This window comes from Cyanistes caeruleus, chromosome 9 (assembly GCF_971803275.1).
Source record: "Cyanistes caeruleus chromosome 9, bCyaCae1.hap1.1, whole genome shotgun sequence".
NCBI classification, from domain to species: Eukaryota; Metazoa; Chordata; class Aves; order Passeriformes; family Paridae; genus Cyanistes; species Cyanistes caeruleus.
The window spans coordinates 19,207,394-19,230,707 of NC_141709.1; the positions used below are offsets into that span (position 1 = coordinate 19,207,394).

Sequence of the window (23,314 nt, forward strand, 5' to 3'; positions counted from 1 at the left end):
CCGCCCAGAGAAGCGCCAGCTTCTTCTCGTCATTCCGACAGCACGGTGCCGAGCCGCAGCAGCTGCAGCGGGCAATGGCAGGAAGAGGAACTACACTTTTCTTCCGGGAATTGGTCTCTGCTTAGTTTCAGAGCCAGGAACGCGTTGTACCCCGTGTACTTCTGTGCAAACTTGGGGCAGTTTTGCTCATGCTTATCTTTTGTGGGAATTCACGAAACTGCTAGAGCGTTCCCAAGGGCAGCTGAACCGGAGTCACGGCGGTGGGCTTTGCGCAGGTGCTCTGCGGGCTGCTGCCCGAGCCGAGAGCGCATTTCCGGCCCATGGCCCGCAGCGGCACCAGCGAGGGCCGACCCGCCCGTGCGCCCGCCCCCTCGCGGCCTCCGTAGGAGCGCTCGGCGACCCCGCCCGCCGCTCTCGGGATTTAACAGCAGGGGCCGTTCGGCCGCTCCGTCTCCGGCTCTGCCGCGGCACCGCCGAGATGGCGTCCACCAGCCGGTACGGGGGCGGCCTGGGCGCGGGGGGCCCGCGGGAGGAGCGGGAGCGGCTCCGACATCGCTCCCGTCCTCCGCACGGACAGAAGATGGCCGCGTCGCCCCCGCTGTCGCCTGGGGACTGACCGGCGGCCATCGCCGCTCTTGCCCGGCCCCGGTACCGCCGTTCTAGCGCGGCTGTCGCGGTGCACGGCGCACCGGCCCCTCTCTGGTGGCCTGTCTGTCGGCGCCGTTCCTGGGGCGGCGGGCGGCCGGGCCTCAGGGCGTCCGCGCCTGTTCGTGCGGGCCGGGCCGGGCCGGGCGGCCCCTGGCTGAGCGGCCTCTGAGGGGCCGAGCTCGCCGCCTTCGCGTCTTCGTGTCGCTATTGCTGGGCAGCGCTCCGAGGAGACGCCGAGGTTTTTGGGGGATTTATGACCAGAGTGCGGGGCTCCACGTCAGCGACAGCTCGGTGCGAACGGCGACCCGGCCCGGTTCGTCCCCCGAGCGCGGTTGTGGCCTGGCCTGGCTGTACCCTGAGGGCCTGAAGTGGTACCGAGCTCGCCCCGTCGTGTCCCTCCCTAACCCTGTCCCTCCCGCTCAGCCCCGCCTTGAGCCGAGGTCCCTGGCCTGGCTCCACCTTATCGGGGCCTGGAAACTGCTTTTAGGCTCCCACCCTAAATCTGTGCCGGCACCGGTCAGTGACCAGACGGGTTTCGGGCTCTGAATTCTCCTGGAGACGTACCGAGTTTCTCTTTCTAGACAGAAACGCCCACGGAGCAGACTGGAGTGACTCTAACTCCTGCTAAACCTGTCCTAGGATCTAGGAAGTGCTTCCGAGTAGTCTTGCTGCAACTCGGGAGCTATTTGCTGAGATGGGCCTTTACACATGTGGCATGCCTTTTCCTTCGGCGTAGGTGGCTTAGTAAATTGAACCCATTGCAAGGAGTACAGTATATATGTGTAGATAAACCGAGTTAAATTGGGATGGGAAGACAAATTTTTGCAATGTTTCATGAAGATCAAGTCTGAAACAAAGCACTGTTGATATTCTTTGAGGTGTCTGGAATCTATTTTTTTTTTTTTTCCTTTTGGTTGGTGTGTCACTGCCTTTTGTGTAATGCCAAACGTCAGATGATTGTGAATGCTTTGTCAACAGTGTTGTATGAAATTTCTGTCTGGGAACAGAAGGAAAGTAGTTTGAAAAGCATTAATGTAGTGTTTTGAACATAATTTACATATGAAGATGTTGAGGTGACATGTGCTTTCTGGAGATTTTAATATTAATTTTCAGTTTTGGTTTCGAGTTACAGACATTTTTGTGAACAGTTAGTGGATTAAAATGTTTGGGTTGTTTGTATTCTAGACTCGTCAGAAATATCTAAAAAATGAAAATTAAGATGAGAAGTATAGGTTAGGCTGAAGTAATGGCAGACATAATAGTGGAAAATGGGGCTAGTCAGAGGAATTCTATTTGAAAATTTTTTACAATGGAAAGGAAAACTGTTTTTTGGTTTAATCAGATGGAGGTTAATAGTCATGATAAATTTTTTGGAATCAACTTCTGTACTCTTGTGCTTTTAAGCTTGAGCAAAACGGCTTTGTGGAATACATGGATCCCAGTTGTAAACACTTTTTACTCGGATTTTGAAATAATTGTCTATAGTAGAATTACCTAACAGTTAATATGAAGTATTACTTTTTAAGCGTTTAGTTAGAAACGATTGGTTTTTCTACTACTAGTTACTTTTTTCTATTACTAATTACTTTTCTGACAAAATAACTTTTTAGTTACTTTGGTCAGTAACTAAAAGCTGTTGTATTAAATAATGCTAATACTTCATGGAAAGTTGTAATTCTTGAAGGTCCAAGGGTGTGAAAGAGATCTGTTACTAGAACTTCTTGTCATGTAATTGCCTTATGAGCTGATTATTTTTTGTTAAGATCTCACTATTAATTGCTTAATTTAAAATTTAATATCTTCTTCAAATACTTTAAAATAAACCAGTGTTTGAATTGGGAATTTTCTAAACATACATGTTGTATGTGTACCACTTCCTGACTTAAGGAGCTGGTAAATAATACTGTTCTGAGTAGGAGTGAATATTCTTATTTGGAATGAAGAAATTGCCACTAACTTATTGGGAAACATCATTTAGCAGTAGTTTGTGAGTTGCACTGCATTTAATCGAGTCTGTAGATGTTTTGATTTGAAGTGATTTTGGTACAAGATACATTACAAGAAAATAGGAATTTAAGGTGATCTGAAGTCTTGACTGTCAAATGTAGTGTTACAACATTTAAATAAAAAGCGCAGCTCAGGTAGTCAAGTTAATATTCTAGAATTTAAATCACTGAATGCTGTATTATAGAAGTGTCCTTATTAGCAAGGAACTCTTTTGATATTGATATGCAGCCTGCTTGTTTAATAGTAATGAACACTTCTCATTTGTTTCTTAGTTTGGATGTACTTCCAAGAGTGACTTGCCCAAATCATCCAGATTCCATTTTAGTGGAGGATTACAGAGCTGGTGATATGATTTGTTCTGAGTGTGGGCTAGTAGTAGGTAAGTAGTTACTCATGTTTTTATAAATTACCATGTAACCTAAATGGCATGTGTAGGTTTGCACTCTCTTGATGCCCAAGTGTGGGTGGTGGATTTGATGGGGTGTTTGTTTGTTTGCTTTTGGTTTTTTGTGTGGGGCTTGTTTTTTTGTGATTGTTTGCTAAAAGCTTACTGTTTTGAATAGCCTGTCTTCTGGTAACTTCTTGCACTATAAAAAGACTCAAACTCTCTTTAAATACTGAAAATTTAAAATGTGCTGCAATATGAATTAGAGTATCATGCTGTCCAGTCCAGTATTGTCTTTAATCATGACTCTTCTTTCATTCAGGAAAATATGAGATGTTATAAAAGGTCTCTGTGAAATAACTTGCTTACAAGAAAAAAAAACAACGCAAAACTAAGCCCCAACCAACCTCAGTTTCCCAGGAGCTGGGGGTTCCCTTTTGCCCTGAAGGGTTTATCTTTATATGCTTCACAGCATGTGCTTGTTAATCACTTCTCCTAAGGCTTTTAAGACTTTCCTAAGTTTTCCCACTGGATTTTGTGGGGTTCTTTTACTTGGTTTGTGTAGCAGCAACTTCCACAGACTATTTCTAAGCATAATGGAATATTTAAAATGAAAGGCCTGTTAGGCATTGTCTTTTGTTTGAATAAGAAAGAGGAAGTTGTCATAGAACCTGCTGTGTATACATTTTTATGTATCTTTTTTAGGATGAGCATCTTACATGCACCTTCTTTTTATCATGGGAAACTTTCCATGCTTTTGTTATGATAATGCTTTAAACTTCATTGATTTCTGTTAATTTTTTTCAGCCTTTATGCAAATAAAAAATCCTCCTTGAGGAGGGTGTATGTTTGGATGATTCATTCAGTGGTGCTAAATATTTCAAATTGTTTATATTCCTCTTTCCCAGACAGCAGTGGTTTTTGTTTTGCATTGTTGAATTTAAAAATTTTCATAAAAAGCTGAAAGCTAAGGAATTTGTGGTGAAGGTAGTACTAATTTAGCCAAGAAATGAAAATATGTCTTTTTATGCAAAGGAAAACTTCTACATAAATGGTTAAAATAGTGAAACTTGAGTACCAGTTTCCTTTAAGATTATGAAACTGTTTAAAGCCCCTAAAGGAGGTGTTCTAACAGCTTTGTTAAAAAGATGGGTTGGTTTAAATTGCATAAATTTTGATAAAGGTCAATGAATCAGAATAAAGTTGCTGGTTAAAAATTCAAATATCCACAGCAGTATTTCCTACTGAAATATGATAGTAACCTTCTAAGTTACTGCTTAAAAATAGTTTGGTGCATGTTCAGCTCTTTGCGTGGCTGTCAGAGAGATTGGAAAAAAGTTTAGAAAAGCCCATCTTGATTGGTTCATAACTTTTAAGATGGTATTGGGAGAAGAGGAAAATTTTTTCTTCATAAATATATTTTTTTGGAACTTGGAATTTGTCAGAAGTCTCATTTTGTGTACCTTCTGTTACCTAGTCACAAGGAATTCTTTCCTGAAGAGTTTATCCTCTGTTTTATCTGCATTAATAGCACTGGTGAATTCTTTAGTTCAAAATGTTAGCATTTTCAATGAGCAGGATCATTAGAATATTATTAAAAACTGTTTCTGAATAGAGTTTAATATGTGTTTGTAGTTGTCTTAGTACAGTTTACCACCAGTATTACTGGTAGGATAAAAAATGTTTTTTAGGTAAGCATTTCTGTGGATTTGTCACTAAAAGGCTTTATGATTGTTGTGCTGATTGTTCTCATTCTGTGTTGCATTCCTGCAGCTATTTAGCTTACCTCTGTGTCCAGTTCCTTACCTAGGGTATCCAGCAGGTAATTTGGAAAATCAATTAAATAGGATGATAAGAGACTGAAGAGCAGATGACCAAAGAGAAGTGTGAGCACTAAATATTTTCTCACCTGATCTGATAAAAAATTTAGAGAAAGTGTAAACCAGATCCAAACCTTGATGCCTGTTTTGTGGAGATGCTTGTGAAGTAGGGGTGTTTTAAGGGCATGAAGACAAAATGTAGTTTTCATGTGTTCCAAATGCAGCTGTTGTGTATTTGTTGCAGATTCTGTGGGACACATTGCCCTGAAGTAACAATTTCATTTCCTGTTTCTATATAGAAAAGTTTTGTTTCAGGGCTTGCATGTGTTGTGATCACACATGAGCAGAGTCCACTGAAAATAGCATTTTGGAATGGACTAAAAGTTACTGAGATCCTTCAGTGAAGGGGATCATTCAGAACAGTTAAACCCAGCCATGCAAAAATCAATGTACTGTGTAGCAAAAGAAGTGCTTCATGTTTATTTAAAAATATTGATTTTTAATGTCTGCAGAGCACTGCTGGTATACATGGTAAATGCTGAATTTGTGCTCTTACTTTACTGCTGTAAAGTACATACTGGTGTGACTTCACTGATTTATTTTTATTTTATTTTTTTAGTGTGTGAGTGCAATTTAGCTGTAGACAGAGCTAACAGTCTTTGACTTAACTAAGTATTTGCATTTGATGTTTTTCTTGCTTTCTATGATGAAGTACTGAAGTTGCTTATTTACGGACAGAGAGTAAGAATATTATATGTAGAACTGTGTTGTAGGATAAAATAGCTGCTGCATAGATAGTTTTCAGGTTTGTAAACAATTTTCTGGGAGTAGGAGATTAAATCAGTATTCTTATTAATGATCTTGCATTTATCAGGTCTGCAGTTGAAAGGGTAAAGCAACAGAAAATTTTTTGGCAGTAGGATGCCAGGATGAGGACGAACTGATCTCTTTATCACATGACTTCCATATTTTAGGCAGAGCAGTTTGTTGTGAGTACTACTTTTTAAAGGGATTTTTTGAGATTTTTTTTTTAATCAGAGCTGTTTTCTTTGTATAGGTTTTATTCTTAGTCTCAATAAGATTGAAATTTAAGTAAAATCTAGTATGCTGGGCTTTTTTTCCCCCAAATGTTCTAAATAAACAGGTGTTTTGCTGTCCAGTATTAAAATAATCTTGTAATGTTGTTATTAGTGAAGCTGATGTTGAGGGTATTATTGTTTCAAAATACTGCTTCATTCTACTAAATCTCATCTGCCTTTTCATTATTACCTTTTGTGGATTAGTTTGGGTTCTGTTGTTTCATGGTAATTATTTCCAACTTCTTAACTTTTCCTTCTGCCAATTGCTTTTTGCTTGAAAGGCACTTGGAGACCTAAATTACAATTATGCATGGAATTTTGATATTAGTCTGGATTGACATGCATTTGAGACTTTACAACTCTGTCTAGGTTTATTTACTGTAACAAGAATGATTTTGTTATCCCTACCTTTCTCCAGTCATTCTGAGCTATGTACTATAGTCAGGGTTCATGGGCTGGTGGAAGAGTTCATGGACAGAGTTCTTAGGGCTTAGTTCTGTGGTCATTTAAAACATTCACCATATCTCATTCTCCAGACAGAGTTGGTGGGGGGGAAAAGCATGTTGTTCAAGAACAGAAGGTTAGTAAATCGTCTTTCTTGACAGGCAAATATTTTGCTTACTACCTTATAGGCAGTAAAAAAGGCTGGTAATCAACTGATGTGCCAGAAGGAGTTGAAGAAATCAGACTGAAAGTGGAAGACAAAGCACACAATTTTCTTGATGTAGCATTGTGGTGATGTGAATTTCAGAGGAGAATAAGTCCAGTGGCAGGTACTGCTGTGTAGTATCTCAGGTATTAGGAATATCTCAGGTTAGGAATACCTTTCTAAGACATTCCTTAAACTTCTGTATAGATAGCTTTGTTAAATGTTACCTTGGTGTGCAGGAGTTAAGCAGTGAGGAATTTATTTTCAGTGTGTAGTAAGTGATTTTCTCTAACTGGTTGGCTCTGTCTGCTTCAGTAGGCAGGTGTGGCTGAGAGGAACAGTGCTTTTGTATGGATCTTTTTTGGGCAGCCTTCTTCGATAAAAAAGCAGAAGTCTGTCTCCAGCTGATGAGGATTGTTGGACATGTATCAACTTGCTAAAGCTTTGAATCAAATTATGACCAATATTCAGCCATTTATGTCCTGTTCTCTCTATACCTGGGTGTTAAGTTGAAGAATTTTAGGGAAAAATATTCAATTTTTCCTGTTGTCAGCACTAAGGCTGCTGGAAAAATTTGTCATGAGGATTTGTTTGGCTGATGCTTCTGACAAGTTTGATATTGAAATGGTGCATTGTAAATTCAAGTATGGTCCATGAAGAATAGGTAAGATTTTACTAGACTACAGTTTTTTTTTTTTTTCTTGGCAGTATAATAAACAACTAGGAAGGAGTTTCACAACTGCTTCTCAACTGGCCAGTACTTTACTCAGGGTGTCTGTCATTAAAGATAAGTTCCTTGCTTTTGTATAGCTTCTTGTTTTTCCTGAAAACCAAAGAAACCATTTTTTTCAGGTGCTTGTAGTACCCAGTAAGTGGGGAAGGTGCTTAAGTACTTCTGACTTGGATCCAGTAGAGGGCAGTTACATCCATAGGGAAAAATCTTTTAATATTTGGATGTATGTTCAGGTTTACTCATTTTTGCAAGTATCACCAATCTTTAAAATATGAATTCTTAATTCAAAGTATTGCTTAAAAATAGGCAAAAATCTTTAGACATGGATGTGTCTTAGCAGCCTTTACATGCTTGGTGTCCAGACTACTAAAAAATGTCTGACAGAAGTTGGTCCTTGCAAAAAGACTTGCATTCAGAGGAAAGCTAATTATAAAAAGTACTGATGCTTAAAGACATTCTGAATAATTGACTCTTGCATAAACATTCATGGATACTTCATACAGGAAATTTGTAATACAAAGAAAGGATATGGCCTTTCTCAGCCAGCATTTCAAATAGTCTGTTTTAATTCTAAACCTTTTCAGCTTTAAGAGCAAAGGGTGATGTTTCTAAGTGTTGGGCAATAATGCTTGTGAGAGTGGAAACAGATTTTAAATGTTAAGTTAGCATCTTTTGTCAGGCTTTGTAATAAGCACTGCTCTTGGCATCAAATTTCCTGGAGGGTGGAGGAGGCTTTCTAGTTAGTGGGTTTTTGGCTGGTGACCTAAGCATTTGAGGGCGACTAATGCTTCCATTAGGTGGAAGTACCAGATTTTCTAGCAAGTAACAGTAATATTTTGAATCATCCTATTTAGGGAGTGGTTCTTAACTTTCTTCCTTACCAGGCTGACAAGGTGATTAGGCAGATAAGGGCTAGAAACAATCTGAATTCCTGTTCTGGAAAAAGAGTCTCAAATTTTGTGATGTAGGGTAGATCAGGCACAACATTTTAAATTGAGATTCTGTAGTTTGGAGCATCCTTCATGAATATTTGAGCTGTTAATCTTTTAACAGGCCTCAAGTCCTGGGAGGTGTAACTTCAGCTGACCAGACTTGTCCACCTGATCATTTAACATTTCTACTCTCATTTGCTTCCTCCAACATTATTATGCAAGCTGATGGCTTAGGAAGCCTGTAAGTTCTTTTAGATTTGTCATCATTTTGATATGCAGGAGCTGCTAAGCCTCTGTTCTTGTAGCAGTCATTTGCCTGCGGTGCTGTACTGTCTGTTTCAATCCATAGTTGCTCTTTGGTACTGCTGTCATGCTGTTTATATCTGGCAACTAGTTAAAATAATCTGTGGCTTTTTTGTTTGTTTGCTTCTGGAGTTTTTATATTTTGTTTAGCATCTGAAAGCCTGCTTTAGTTATTTTCACTGTCTTGTGAATAGACTGGTGTTGCTGGTTGTGATGATATATTTGTGGTGGTGACAATTCATTGAAAACAAGGTAACTTTTACAAAGAGTACTAATGTCTTAATAAAGACTGGAAATTTTGTAGAAAAAGTGGTGACTGTAAAATTGTTAATTTCTTTTTTCCCCACCCCATGAGTTTATTCTTTGGTAACATTTAATACAACTTAATAGAAGTTCTAGAGCTGAAAAATTGGAAAAAAGGTTGTGTGCTACTCTATGGGGACAGTATGTAAGCTAATAAATAGAATGTGGAGTAGATACCTGGAGTATCTGTCTAGCTCTGGGCTTTTTCATACTGAGAAGAGAGAGACTTGCTGGAGCAAGTCCAGCAGAAGGTTGCAAAAGTGATTTAGGGGTTAGGCGAGGCTGAGAGCTGAAGCTTAATCTGACTCAGTTCAGCCTGCAGGTTCTGTGCAGTTTCATAGCTTCATGATTCTTCCCAGCTTGTAATCTGCTTCTTAGTTTTTTCACTGTAGTTTGTCACAGCACCTCATTACTCTGCTTAATAAGGAGCTGACTGAAAGTTGTGTAATCCTATATATATGTATCTCTACATATATATATATTTAAATTTGGCATTGTAAAATGCTTTTAATTAAAAATATAATATATGTGCTCACTAGATGGCAGCAGATTCCTTAACTAACTGTGAGAATGAAACATTCTCTACTATCAGTAGGTATTTTGTGACTTCAGAGTGCAAATGAGCTTTTAATACTGTATTTATGTTAAAATTAAAATATTAGTAATATGTAGAACTTAATGCAATATACAGCTAACATTAGAGCTTCTCTGAAAAGAATTTTTGAACATGCCTCCTCAGAACTGTTTCAAGACTGGATATGGAAGATTATGTTGCTCATGAATATCATCATATTTCTTGTTTTGGTTGGACATCTCCAGTTTTAAGCTGTCTTGTCTTCTTATAAGAGATAATGCAAAATGCAGAAGGAGAAGAAAAGACACATGTTTTATGAGTTACTGCAAGTGAAGTGCTACATTGAAATAGCTGGTATTATTTCTCTGCAAATATGTAACTGAAAGCTCAGGACTTGTTTGAAAATATTTTTGTCTGAGAAATCACTATTTTTAGGAGGTGTAAACATACATAAATTTTGATGTATAGATGTTTCAAGCAAAGTTGTAAAAACTTAAAAATTCCATTTTAATTTTTGAGTCTGATCAGAGTTTGCTCCTGCATTTCTGTAGCACATGTTCTTTGCATGTGTTGATTGTGAAGAAAAGTAACCTTGGCCTGAGGTTATTCTTTCTGAGCAGCACTTCTGCATTTTACTGAATGAGCTTTTCAGACGATGAGTTACCTCAATCAGGGTGTTTGCACTGGAGCCTGTGAGTTTGTCTGTTAGACTGTATTTTAAAGAGAAACTGAATACTAGAAGAGTAGTTCATGAAAAGAATTGGAGCAATGGAAAAGAATTAATCTGTTCAGAAAGAGGCTTTGGAATATCAGCCTGGAGATACTTTTCACAAGGATTTGGTCCTGAAAACTGTTGTTTTTGTATGTACTTCAGAGGAGGAAGCTGAGGAGATGAACTCATCTGTTAGAGGAAAATTAAATAAAGGAGTATCTAATGTAACTATCTAGTGAAGCCCTTTTTTTCCAAAGGACAGCATCAAAAGGAAGTAGCCAAGGAATACATGGCCACTCCCATTCTTGTTGCAGTTTTATAGGGTTGCCAAACCAATATAATAATATGAGAAAACAGAGACAACTGTAGAGTACTTATTGGGAGCTTTTTTACTCTCATGTTTGGCTGTTGGACCCATATTCCAGCTTGTTTAGGAGAGCCAGTCTGTAGGGTATGAGCTAGCAAATTTAGAGCTTGAAATCTTAACTCATGACCGATTTTCAAGGCTTTCTTGCACTGCTTTTTGTAAGACTAAGTTTAGTATTTTAAAGTTTTGCTTTAACCACTTTGGGTGGGGCTTAATTGCATCAGTGCTAATATCACAGTTCCAAAGTGGTTTTTATGTACTGAAGAATTAAAGATAATAAATGCCACATTTTGTTTCTTGTTGAATGAGATAATCCAACTAGCCATGCTTGTAGCTGAATACATTTTCCATCTGTGGAAACCTGTGGACTTATTTGTTCCATTTTCATTAGTACTTCCAGCTTGTATCACACTTTTATAGAAGCCTTTTGAAAGATGGAATGTGCTGCCTAGGACTTCTGTATATTTTCAATGACACAAAGTATAGAGAAACTTCTTTTCTTCAGTAGCAGATTTCTTGGCAAAATGAAGATATTTGCATACTGCATCTTAATTACACAAATGCTTTCTATTCAGTGATTTGTTCTACTTAATCTTTTCTCACTCTGAAATAGTAGTCTTGATCTTCTGTTTGTGATGTGTTTGTCAAAGCAGGCAGTGATATAGAACTTTTTTGTTAGAGTGGGAATGGTTCATAACTCACAAGAGGCAGATCCCTGAGTGAGTCATTTAGGTCATTCCCACTTATGTGGAAAAATATTACATCATTGCTCTGTACTCAGTGTTCTATTTATACCATGCCAGAATTTTAAGTACATTTTGCTTTTTTTAGATGCTGTAAACAGTATTGGGGGTTTGTCTAAAAGTAAAGTGGCTGCTAGGCCATAGAAGGAGCATTACTGAATCAAATATTTACAGAGTCCGGGAGTCAGAGGAGCACACTGTCTGCAAATTTAAGCTTGCCAGGGTGTGGGGGTTGACCTTTGTAGCAGAAAGAGTAAAAGGCAGCACAGATCAATTCTGTCCATAACCCTGTAGCTTTTCATGGCTGTTTTTTCTTCTCCCCCTTGGTTTTTATTAGAGCAGTGAATAAAGGTGAAGCCATAGTTATGAACAGGTCTGACAGATATTGATGAGAACACCTTTAACCTAAAGTTATTCTTTTTTGTTGTAGCAGTTTCTTTTGGTTCATTCACAACTTTCAATTTCAAGCATTTTCCTTGTATAATTTTATGCTAAAAATAGAGTTAATCTGTCAGAATAGATTCCCCTTGTATCCCCCAGGGCATTCTGCAGTTGCATCACTCTGTTCACACCTGCATTTTTCTCCAGCTTCGGATCTTGTATTGTTTGCAGAGTATTGTATTGTATTGTTTGCAGAGTGCTTTTTTCACCAGGTTAGACCAGCCTCTGGGATTTCATTCTAAGACTTCCATACCGATAATTATGCAGTCAATGCTACTTTTTTTTGCAGACATTTCTCTTACAACAAACTTAAACATTGATAAAGATGATGAATTTTTCCTTAGGTTTAGCTAAGAAGGGTACCAATTATTCTGAAGTTTCTTCTGGCATCCCACACAGAGCTGTATTCTGCTTTACTACAGAACACTAAGAAAAGTGATCCTTTTGTGTTCTTTTGTACATGTGTTCTTAAAAGTTCTGTAGTATTGCTCTGGAGGCAACACCTTTGAGATGCAGCTTTTATCAGATCTGTGAATACAATGGGCTGCACTGGCTTTGGGGCTGGTGTTTGTGTTTTCTTTTGTGTTTCTTTTTTCCCTCCCCCCCTAAGTTTCTATTCTTGTGTTTACTGTAGGGCTTTTACCTGCATCAAATGTTGGTGAGAATTATTTCTCAAACTGGTAAATTGCTGTAGGAAAGGTTTAGGTGAATGTGAGATTGAAAGGACTGCAAGGAAAGTTGTTTCATTCAGAAAATGTGGTGCTTTTCTTGTTTATTCTGAATCTATACTGAAAATCTTCCAGTTATAAAAGGGCTGGTTGTGTAAGAAGTAGTTAAATATATATATTTTATGCTGATACTGTCAAGCAACCTGAAATTGGGCAGGGTCAGAACTGTCTTCAAGACCTAAAACTAAACTGCAAAATGTCATTATGGTGGGTCATTATGCAAGAGAAGTCATTTATTATAGCTAAATGGGATTGTGCATGATAGATAATTCATATGTGCATTATGTACACGTGATAGAACTTGTTAAGTTACAACAACTGACTCATTAAAAACAATCCGCTGGCAGTCCTGACTTCAGCTTGAAATTGAGATCTTGATCCCTTTTGTGTATTGGAAATGCCATGATGTTCTTCATGGGTAGCTGTAATCCAGGTGACAGCTCCTGTGTTCTGGATGCATTTCTTTAGCTATTTATGTTTTCTGTGCAACTCTAGTTGCATTTTGTTTTTCCATTGCTTTAACTAGTAGATCCTGAACATTCTGGTTCATTGTCCTGCCAGTTTCTGTTGTGTTTGGGAATGCCAGCAGACAGCCTCCTTACAGTGCAGAGCTCAGATGCCTGGCTTGATGTTTCATGCAATATTTTAAAACATTGTGTTAATGCAGATTTTGTGTTGCTTTGTGTTCTCAGGTGACCGGGTCATAGACGTGGGGTCAGAGTGGAGAACGTTCAGCAATGACAAAGCAACCAAAGACCCATCTCGAGTTGGGGATACCCAGAATCCTTTGCTGAGTGATGGTGACTTGAGTACAATGATTGGCAAGGTAACACTGCAAATACTGAATTTTACTGAGTGTTTTTATGTCAAGTACCAGATTATACATCCAGAGAGAAACTATACGACCTATGTATTTTTAAAGAGATTTTTGCCTGAACTTGTGTGTTTCAACACTGTATACAATGTGGCCCTTTCCTGGGGATAGAAGGAAAGGGCCAACATTGCAAAAAACCCAAAAAGCTTGCAGCGCTGTGGGGTTACTTGCTACCCTTTGATATGTTACTATAAATAGGAAAGCTGATGTTGCAATTTTAAAAGAAGTTTACTTTGACTTAGCAAGTGTATTTGAGGTGGTTCCGAAATTAATGTTGATATCTCAATAGCTAGTGCTGCCATTTTGTTTTTTTGAAATCTGTATTGGATTCATATTGGAGACCTGGAGATCTCATGTACATGTTCTTCCAATTAATGTTAAAGCACTAAATGAAGAATTCTTTCATGGTGTGAATGCCCCAAAGGAAAGTATTCAGTCTATACTTGGATTGAAATTTTGTGACACAATCATATCCTGCTGTTTCTCCTGAAAGCAAGCAGGACTAGTCACATTAAATGTTAGTATGTTAAATGAAAGCATTAAATGCTTTCCCTTGAATGAAGTAATGACCCAGGCAAGTTTTAATTGCACTTTCTTCTTTATTTTTTACTGCAAGATCCAGATTAATTTTTGTGCATTTCCTGAATGTTTCATGAACATTCAAGTTGCTGATTAAAAATATCTTGCTGCTTTGTGTTTTCTCAGATGTTTTTGTCCCAGTGATGTTGCTAGGTTGAAGTGCCTAAATGTGTATGTATAGGGGGAGTATGCAGAATGCTTTTCATCCAAGAATTCTTCCAGGCGAGGAAGCTGACATGTGAATACTGATGGGCAGCTAATTTTCACCATTAGTGAGAAAGAAACCTTCTCTTTGAAGAACTGTCCAGTTAGATGGTTGTGTTTTGGACAACTCCAAGCATTTCTGCCTATCACATTTTGGGATTTTAGGTGGCTTTTGGAGTACATTCAGGCAAACAAATTTCTGCACTGCTCCATTGAAACACTGGCATTGCTAAGTGGCTCTGTGAAGCAGTGTTGTAGAAGTCACTGGAATTCTAATGCCACCTATATAGGATCAGAAAGATTGTAGTTCAGAGGGCTTGGGCTTCTGTTGCTGATTTGGTCAGCTGTGATAAAGATGTATACCTTTATGGACAGATGGAGAAATGGACTGTTTGCTCCAGGTTCACATTGTTTCTCACTCTGGGCTGTGTAAATACAAGGTTTGTTTCTGGGAGCTCAGTTTGATTCAATCAGTAAAACAACCTGAGCTCCTTTAGAACTTGAGTTTTGGAAAAGACAGAGGACATTTCAGCTAAAGTTAGATTTTGTGTCCAGGTGATCAGTGACTTGTGCTGTTAACCCCCTTCTCTTTAGAGGTTTGGATCCTATTCTAATTTATAATAAAGAGTGATAGCAGCCTTAGTGAGAGAATTAAAGACACAGAAACTTCTATGCAAAGTTTGTTTGCCCATGAAAACTAAAAACTTTCAGAGATGGACATTCAACTGATGAATGTTTTGCTGTGAACCAGAACATCCCAGAATAGGCATGACTGAACTTGCTGTGGCAACGAGTGCTGTTCCACAAAGACAAGATATGGGACTGTTTGTGTGACATGATTTAATCTATGAGAACTGAGTAAAAAGTACTCGAACTGCCAGGATTGTGTTGGGGAATGTAGAGGGTGCAGTCAGTCCAACTGTGAGTACTTTATTTGCACAGGGAGGAATTGCAGAAGAGGTGCATTATTTTCTATGGGAAATTGGGAGTCCCTTTGACAAACCAGGATGTTTTCTGCACAAGAGTTCCTGTGTTTGTCTTGCTAGCAAGCAGGAGCTCTGGGATGCCATTCATTGATGTGAGCTGTGTATCAGGGGCTGCTTTTTTTTCAGTTGTTTGGAAGGAAGTGAATGGCTTTTATCAGAAGATGCTGAAGAAGTCTCCTGTCGGTGCAGAAAGGGCATGAATTTTGCAGCAAAAATAACTAACTCAAGGAAGGAGTACATTTTTCAAGCAGTCATCTGAAGTCCCTGCTGGCAGAAGGCTGGGATGTGGATTGACCTAGATATACACAGTGGTTGAGCAAAGGTGAAATTGGTGTAGTCTTGAAGAATGTAAGTAGTATCTGACAGAGTAGAGAACAACCTTTGTGAATTCCAGAGAATTAAGCAAGGTAAGATTATTGTTTTCCCAGTTACCAGCTATTTCTTTCTGCTTGAGGTAGGACTGCAGATAATAAAGTCTTTACAGCTGACCTGCTCCGCCCTCCCAAAAACACCTCCACCAGAAAAACCCCTAAAACACAACCTGTGTTTTGGGAAATCCAGAAGAGAAGGACATTGATAATTCCCATGGCACATCATGTTAATCTGTTGTAAACTCCTGGGAACGTGGGTGGAAATGGAGTCTCAAACAGTTACAACAGTATTGCTTTGTAACAGTAGAGGAAGAGGGTCAGTTCTGCTTCACAGAGTGGTTTGTCTCTCTTTCCTCCAGGGAGGCAGGAGGTGCTGCTCTGGGGCCCCTTCCTGCGGGGGTGTGTGGTCTGTGTGTGTTAGCAGCAGAGGCTGCTCTGCTCGTGCAAAGGGATTAATTCCTAATTGCTTTTAATCCTTAAGGATCCCATCTGTCTGAGGCAGCAGCAGCAGCCTGCATTGGAAAAAAGATTAATTTGCCTGTGAAGAGGAGGGTGAATAGCATAGTTGGCAGTGGTGTAAGTGGTTTGAATTCCACAGGCAGATCTTCAGGATACTGGAACAGAACTGTAACTCTGAAATTAGGTACCGTGTGCTGCAGTTGATCTGATTACAGTACAGATCAGTTGGAGGCATGGTGAAGTGTCATGTTAATTGTGACTTGATAGCCAGACTGTTATAGTTATTTCTAAAATTCCAACTTAAAATAAAGAAAAATAACTGAACAAGCAGCTTTTTGGTTTTGCTTTGATACGGGGAACTCTTTTATATGAGTTTAAAAGCAAACTGTAAGATCTGTTTCCTGTCTTGTGGAAAATGTCTTGCCACCTTTGCTAGTTAATTGATTCCTTTTTTTGTAGTAACTATAACTCCAAGAGAATTTATATTGGTTGAACAAAGATCTAATGCAATCTCTTGGCATAGAACTCCTATCCTTTGATCAGATGGCTTTGAAAGGAAGCTGGCTGTTGTTAAACTTCATGGCCTGAATCTGGAAGTGCTATATGGATAAGCAATGAGAAGCTGTCAGGGGCTGATGATTGAAAAAAAGGAGAAAAGATCCATCAGACTGATCCATATGAGCTGCTTGTTCTGGGCAAGAAGACTGCTGGATCTGGGGGCATGCCTTGATGCTGTGGTTAACCACAGATTAGTGATGTGGATGATACTGGTCATACTTATAATTTCTGCTACTGTGGGGAAATTCTGGGGTTCGAAGCTGTTGAATGCCAGCACTGTAAACCTGACTTCCACTGAGCCCCTACAGAGACTGTCACTGTTTACTTGACTGCATTTTTTTGCTTTAGCTACCTTGAAGGCTGTTTCCAGGAGCTATCCATGAGGTTTCTGTTCTGTTTGAAAGCCAGACAGGTAGAACTCCTGACTCAAAGGCCACAACAGTAAACCACATAATTCATAAAGTCAATTTCATTTAAGTTAAAACTGTGTGGCTTCTGTCCTTTTCCATTAAGGGAAAGGGACTCCTAATATGGCTGTCAAGGGCTGAAATCAACAAAGCATTGTCCCTCGAAGCTCCAGAAGGAAAGTGGATGGTGCATTTAAATAATAAATACAGGGAGAATTTCTGTGGTTTATGTAAGCAGTTGAGGTGGAAGAGTGTTTTCCACCACTTTTATAGTTGTGAGTTGTATATTGGGCATGGCTCTTGAAGAGGGCTCACATTAGCAGGATAAAATCCTTGTCTAGTTTTGCTCCACAGCACCTTATAGATGTGGGGATTTTTTATTTATTTTTTTGGTTCTCCTTAACCAGTGGACCAGGGAAAATCCATGTGGTGAAGGGGAATTCTTGCTGGCTCCCAGACAGAGCAATATTTCCTGGTAGAGTAGTCTCTGATATGAAGCCTGACTAGAAAAAGACCTGGGGACTTCCTGTTGTTTGTGCTTACACTTCTGGTGTCTTTTTAAGAGTTTGAGCTCATGCAGTTCCTGTAAGAATTTGTGTATAGCACTGGTCTAGGAGGCCATGATAAACACATAAAAAAGTATAAATTAATGCACTGTGGGGAGCAGAGGTTCAACTGATGGCCAGCAAGGAGCCTTTTGACCTGAGACTCCTGTATACTTTGGGCCAAGGGAAGTTATGGCATAATTTTTGAATGGAATCCTAGTATTGCTCTTTGTGGCCTGAAGTTTGTTGTGCTTTATTCTTGATCTTTGTTTACCTTTTCATCTTACTGGGAACTTTTGAATAGTTGGAGGTGTTGATCTGTCCAAGGAAGTAGGATTCTTTTTGGAGCAGCCCTCTGCTGTGTTGGTGCCAGGATCATGTCAGGGTGCTTATTTTGTATTAAAGGATGTTTGAAGTAGGAAAAAACCAGGAATGGTTCTGGAATCTGTTATAGAGACCTGTTGAAGGAGGAAAGGAGACTTCTGAGGAGGGTTCTGTGCTGAAGTCCTCAATTGCCACTGTGAATCAAGTGTGGTGTGTGAGCATGACAGATGGTGTCTCAGCAGGGAGTGATCCACTCACTGGAGCTGCTGGAAGCGGGGTGTTGCTGAGGCCTTGGGCATGGGAACGGTGTAAATGAATGGCCAAGAGGGCGAGTGTTACTACTGTGAGTCAGAGAATGTGTATTAAATGCAGAAATGCACCTCAGAGAGATTATAGAGCCTGTGTTAAAATAGAAGGGCAGTTCCCACGAACATAGGTCAGGAACAAAGAAACTGTGCAGCTCAGAAGAAAAAGGTGATTTCAGTGCATGTCCTATCCTTTGTTCACTGTGTTTTTACCCCATTTTGTACAACCTGGATATCTCAATCCATTGCTGGATATTCAACTTGAGAACTCTGTGTGCAAGTGTTTGGCCAGGTTATCAGCCAGTCACAGATCAAGACCTGCTTTATTTTTACTGGTTTTGGCAAAATGACAGTGTGGTAGTTGCTGTCTGCAGTGGCTTGTTTAAATGACTAAATCTGTCTATAGTCAAAGTTGGATGCCCCATCCCACGTAAATTGTTTGAAGGTACCAGCAAGGAATAAATGCTTACAGATTCAGGAAACCCAGATTCCTACACATGTGAATTGTGAAGAAGTGGCTTCCACTTGAAAGAAATTGGAGCCCCTTGCGTACTGTGACACTGAACACATATATAGACAACATAAATTACAGACATTGCTCTTCTGAATTTACAGGACACATTGTTGTCATTGGCTGTCACTAATCTGACACGGTATTATTTGGTTAAGACTTGTTTTGGATGGCTGACAAATTGGAAACCTTAAACATTTTAGACCCTGTTGCTTGGGCAAATCTTCATATTTAATAGAAATATGCAATTTGCACTATTTGTAAGGTACGAACAAAATTGTACCTTGGAAGCTTGTCTTGAAGTTGCCAGGTTGAGTTTGAGGCTCTTAATTCTCCAAAGAACTCAAGTTTTTCTTTTAAGAGGCCTATGATTTTCCCATAAAGTTGAAGTACATGGGTATTTCCATTTTCTGATTAAGTCTGGCAGCTTCTAACAGGCATGGTATCAAGTTGGGTTTGACTGGCTCATTGGTTTGTGTGTTCTCTTTGCCCATGCCTTTATTATGATGGTTATCATTGTAACAACTGGTCTCCAGCTGACCATAAAGTTGTTTTTCTGACTCGCCTGTCTCTCACAGATGTAGCCCAAAGGATACACAAGAGTTGCATAGAATATCATCCTGGACTTCAGCACTGGTGACAGGACTATTGAGATCTATACATTGGCTATATATTATCTTTCTCTTTTTGACTCTGTAGCTATTGTTACATGAGGGAAGAAAAAGCCCTGTGTAATCTGTGGTCTCTGGGAAGGAATTCAGAATTTGAGACTGATGCAAAGTGTAGAACCTGTTGTGTGGAACAATGCTTGATTGAATGAGTTACTTTCAGTGATGTTTATTTGCACAACTGTTGGAACTGATGCCTTGAATTAAAATGTATAAAGCTGAAAGATGTTTGCTCTTGAAGTGAGCAGGAAGTTGCTTGTATTATGGACAACACAAATTTTTCTTTCCAGGGCACAGGTGCAGCAAGTTTTGATGAATTTGGGAATTCAAAGTACCAAAATCGCAGAACTATGAGCAGCTCTGATCGTGCGATGATGAATGCTTTTAAAGAAATTACGAACATGGCAGACAGAATCAACCTCCCTAGAAATATAGTTGTAAGTTCATGTCTCCCTTCCTTAAATTGTTCTGGCATTGACTTAGTTAGCATAATATAATGAGCACATGAATTTTTGATATTGCTGCTAATTAAATGGCCTAGAGTTAATTAAATTTCATCTTCTTGCGTTGAAGGATCGAACAAATAATTTATTCAAGCAAGTGTATGAGCAAAAGAGCCTGAAGGGGAGAAGTAATGATGCTATTGCTTCTGCTTGTCTCTACATAGCCTGTAGGCAAGAGGGTGTTCCAAGAACATTTAAAGGTAAGTTTTCAGTGATACAGATTCAATTTTGCTATGAAGGAAAGGTTAGTTACTGTCACTGTAGGAGGTTGGTTTTCTTACTCCCGGACTTTATCAAATTGGTTGTTCTCAGCTGTAGCTCACCTTTGAAGGGAGGGTAGAAGGGTCTGTGGGAATTTGTTGTATTTGTGGAGTAGGCTTTTGGGCATGGGGGTTTTAGCATTTTAAAGTTGTTTTGAATGTTGGTGAAACTTAAAAGGCATTGCTTTGATCAGAGGATGATGGAGACTGTTGTAATTGAGTTTAACTGAATTTGAACCAGCAGTTCTGTAGTAAATTTGTGCAACATTTTCCTAAGAGAGATGCAGCTCTCTAGCACTGAGTACCAAATTCCCCTTACAAAGTGAGCTGTATTAATTAGTGCCTTATGATAAATGTGCACTGACTGAAGTTTCACATGTGATCAGAGCTTATTTAGTGATGGTGGCCTTCAGGACATTGGTCTTCTTTGCTGGTCTTAATATCCTGAGAATCCAGTTTGATTATTTTGTGGGGAGCAAATGCTGTGAAGCCTAAGATTTAATTTATACTCTTTTTTTCAGAAATATGTGCAGTGTCCAGGATTTCAAAGAAAGAAATAGGCCGGTGTTTTAAACTGATTTTGAAAGCTCTGGAAACCAGTGTTGATTTGATTACAACTGGAGACTTCATGTCACGATTCTGTTCTAATTTGGGTCTTCCCAAACAAGTACAAATGGCAGCAACACATATTGCTCGTAAGGCTGTGGAATTAGATTTGGTTCCTGGGAGAAGCCCTATCTCTGTAGCAGCTGCAGCTATTTACATGGCATCACAGGCTTCTTCAGAGAAAAGGACACAAAAAGGTAAAACTTGACTTTTTTTGGTTTGTTTTTAGTTTGCCATTTCTTTAGTTTTGAAAGAAAATTCAGTGTTACTGTAAAACATGGATGAGGTATGCAGTGATAAGCTCCATTCTAGCTGCATAAAGCAAGGACCAAATCAGGATGGATCTTCCAGTCCCCAGAATGAACACTGAGTAATTTGCTACACTCAGTGTAAACTGAATTCATTTTCTTCTGGTATTAGGAGTCAGATTCTTGAATGCAATGGACCAGCACATTCAAATGAGCATAATAATTAAAGTTCACCTATGCTAATATTTTCTCCAAACACAAACTTGAGGCTAGTTGCAGGGAGCACTTGGGCTTTGGATTACATTGAACCTTGAATAATTTCTGCAGCCAGGGAATCCACCTGCATTAGTACATAGTCCTTGACTTACTGTGAGCCTGTGGTAAAGATGGAAAGTATGGGATGGCAAGGTTTGTTGTGGATCAGCTGGGGCAGGTTCTCTGCTGGTAGGGTAGCCCATGGGGAGGCAGTAAGGAGATCAGGGCTCTTGGGCCACAGAGCAGCGTAGATCAGTCTCTGGGGCTCAAGGGAGTGAGGCCTGCAGGGCAACAGTGCCTGCAGAAAGAAGTTTGCTAATTCTGCAGGGGGTAGAACCTGATGTGAGAAATGGATCCAAGTGCTCCACCGAGTTGTCCAGTCTGGATCAGAAGTGTTGAAAATGTAGCAATTTTTTAATGGAGTGTTCCTTTTGGATAAAGAATAGCTTTTATCTGTTAAACTATATATAGTCAGGTTGTGGTGTTTTGTTCTGCATATGTAACTGTTTATGTCCTGCATATATAACTGCTTATGATGGATCTTCCATCCTGTTGGCACTTTCCTGGGCCTGTAAGTGATCTGAAGCCCAGGAAGGTCAGTACTTTCATCCTTGCTGGTTGTGAGCCACTGGATTGCATCTCTTAAGAGTGATTGTAAAAATACAGCTGCGTGCCATGGGCACTATGGCTCCACACTGCTCTGGTGTTTTTGGACAATGCTGGAGGCTCTCATACAATTCAAGGTTTAAACTCCTAACTTAACTAACTCTTGAATAAATTTAAATTTCTGTGCATCTCAACCTCAGCTTGTTAGACAGTGCTCTGTGCCTCTGCCTTATTTCTTGATGCATTTTAAGGTAAATGTATTTCATGTCTAACTGAAGGTGTTTGTTTTTGTCTGTGACTCAGTTTTTTGCTTGTTTTTTCTTATATTTAATCGAAGCATAAAAATGAAGATCCAGAAGTGGATGATGATTTGTTAAAATACTGCTGGTCATTGCAGTAGATGACGTCCAGTAGATGTTTCCAATCACTTTTACACTCTTAGCCCTCTGCCAATTTGAAATTTGAATATTCCACAATTTATAGGTTGAGTTGAACTGTGAAATGTAAGAAGACAGACTTAGGTATCCAAAATACTAGTCACCACAGTTAAAACTATTTCTACTAGGCTTTTGGGAGAGTTGCAAGTGAAGCAAGTGTCCAGACTCTTGATACATTATGCTTGCTGGTTTCTTGAACACAAATGGCAAAAGTAAAAACTAATCACTTCTCTGCTTTTTTGTTGTAGAAATTGGTGATATTGCTGGTGTGGCTGATGTTACGATTAGACAGTCATACAGGCTGATCTATCCTCGAGCTCCAGATCTTTTCCCAGCAGACTTCAAGTTTGATACCCCAGTAGACAAACTACCACAGCTGTGAGATTGCAGAGGGTTAATTTCTGTTAACCGCCTCCCCCCCGAAAAAACCCCAACAAAAACAAACTCTTTATTTTTGCCTATAATAAAGGATGTACAAAGTGTTAATATTGGGTCTTCGTGTTGTGGAACTGGAGGATATGGAGATGGAGCGTAACTGCTGGAAAGCAGCACACATTCCAAGGGTAAACAAGCTCATTGTGTGGCATTTTGTATGTATATATTAGTGGAAGTAAGTATTTAATAACTGTTGCAACAAATTTAATTTGATATTGTTGTACTTACTTAGATTTCTTTTGTAGGGATCTAGTAAGATGTATTTTGGAGAATTTAAAATATTGTGTAATTCCCAAATAAACTGTTTTCCAAAAACACATCTTGTGGGTATGACTGCAATGTGAGATGCATGTACTGTTGTACGTGCTGAGAACTGGAATGCAGTCTGTGAAATGGTGGAGTGAGCTTCACCCTTGTGGGTTTGGTCACAAGGCTGCTGAAATGCTCACTTTCTGGACAATTTCTGGTCTCTAGAGTGCTCTAGTAGTTGTTGGGAGCTGTAGTGTGGGAGCTTGTGCCCAGAATGTAAGCAGTTGCTGAAAAGCCATTCCAGGTTTTGCACAACTGCTGCAGAATATTTCCAAACTGGTTGTAAAAGGATTAATTCTATCCTTGGCACTGTCTCCCTGATTCTTATTGATGTCTTTGCTTGCTTTCTGTGAGTGTGACATAATGGCAAAGCAGCTACTGAGAAGCATGAGGACTCACTTTAGTTGAATTCCTGTTAACTTCATGATGCTTAATACTGT

General features: G+C 39.5%; 1 protein-coding gene across 5 annotated transcripts; it reads left to right on the forward strand.

The window, feature by feature from the left end:
• On the forward strand, positions 1-22,882 carry GTF2B (general transcription factor IIB). 5 transcript variants are annotated; one of them, XM_086841526.1, is made up of 7 exons: positions 1-495; positions 2,928-3,034; positions 13,117-13,250; positions 19,506-19,652; positions 19,789-19,918; positions 20,500-20,781; positions 22,379-22,882. In XM_086841526.1, exons 1-7 carry the CDS (start codon positions 479-481, stop codon positions 22,510-22,512), a joined length of 951 nt encoding a protein of 316 aa, XP_086697652.1. In that variant the 5' UTR covers positions 1-478; the 3' UTR covers positions 22,513-22,882. The 5 variants fall into 5 exon arrangements, with proteins under 5 accessions (XP_086697652.1, XP_086697653.1, XP_023787896.1 ...); XM_086841527.1 differs by having other exon boundaries at positions 398-961; XM_023932128.2 differs by having other exon boundaries at positions 417-939.
• The last annotated feature ends 432 nt before the right edge of the window (positions 22,883-23,314 follow it).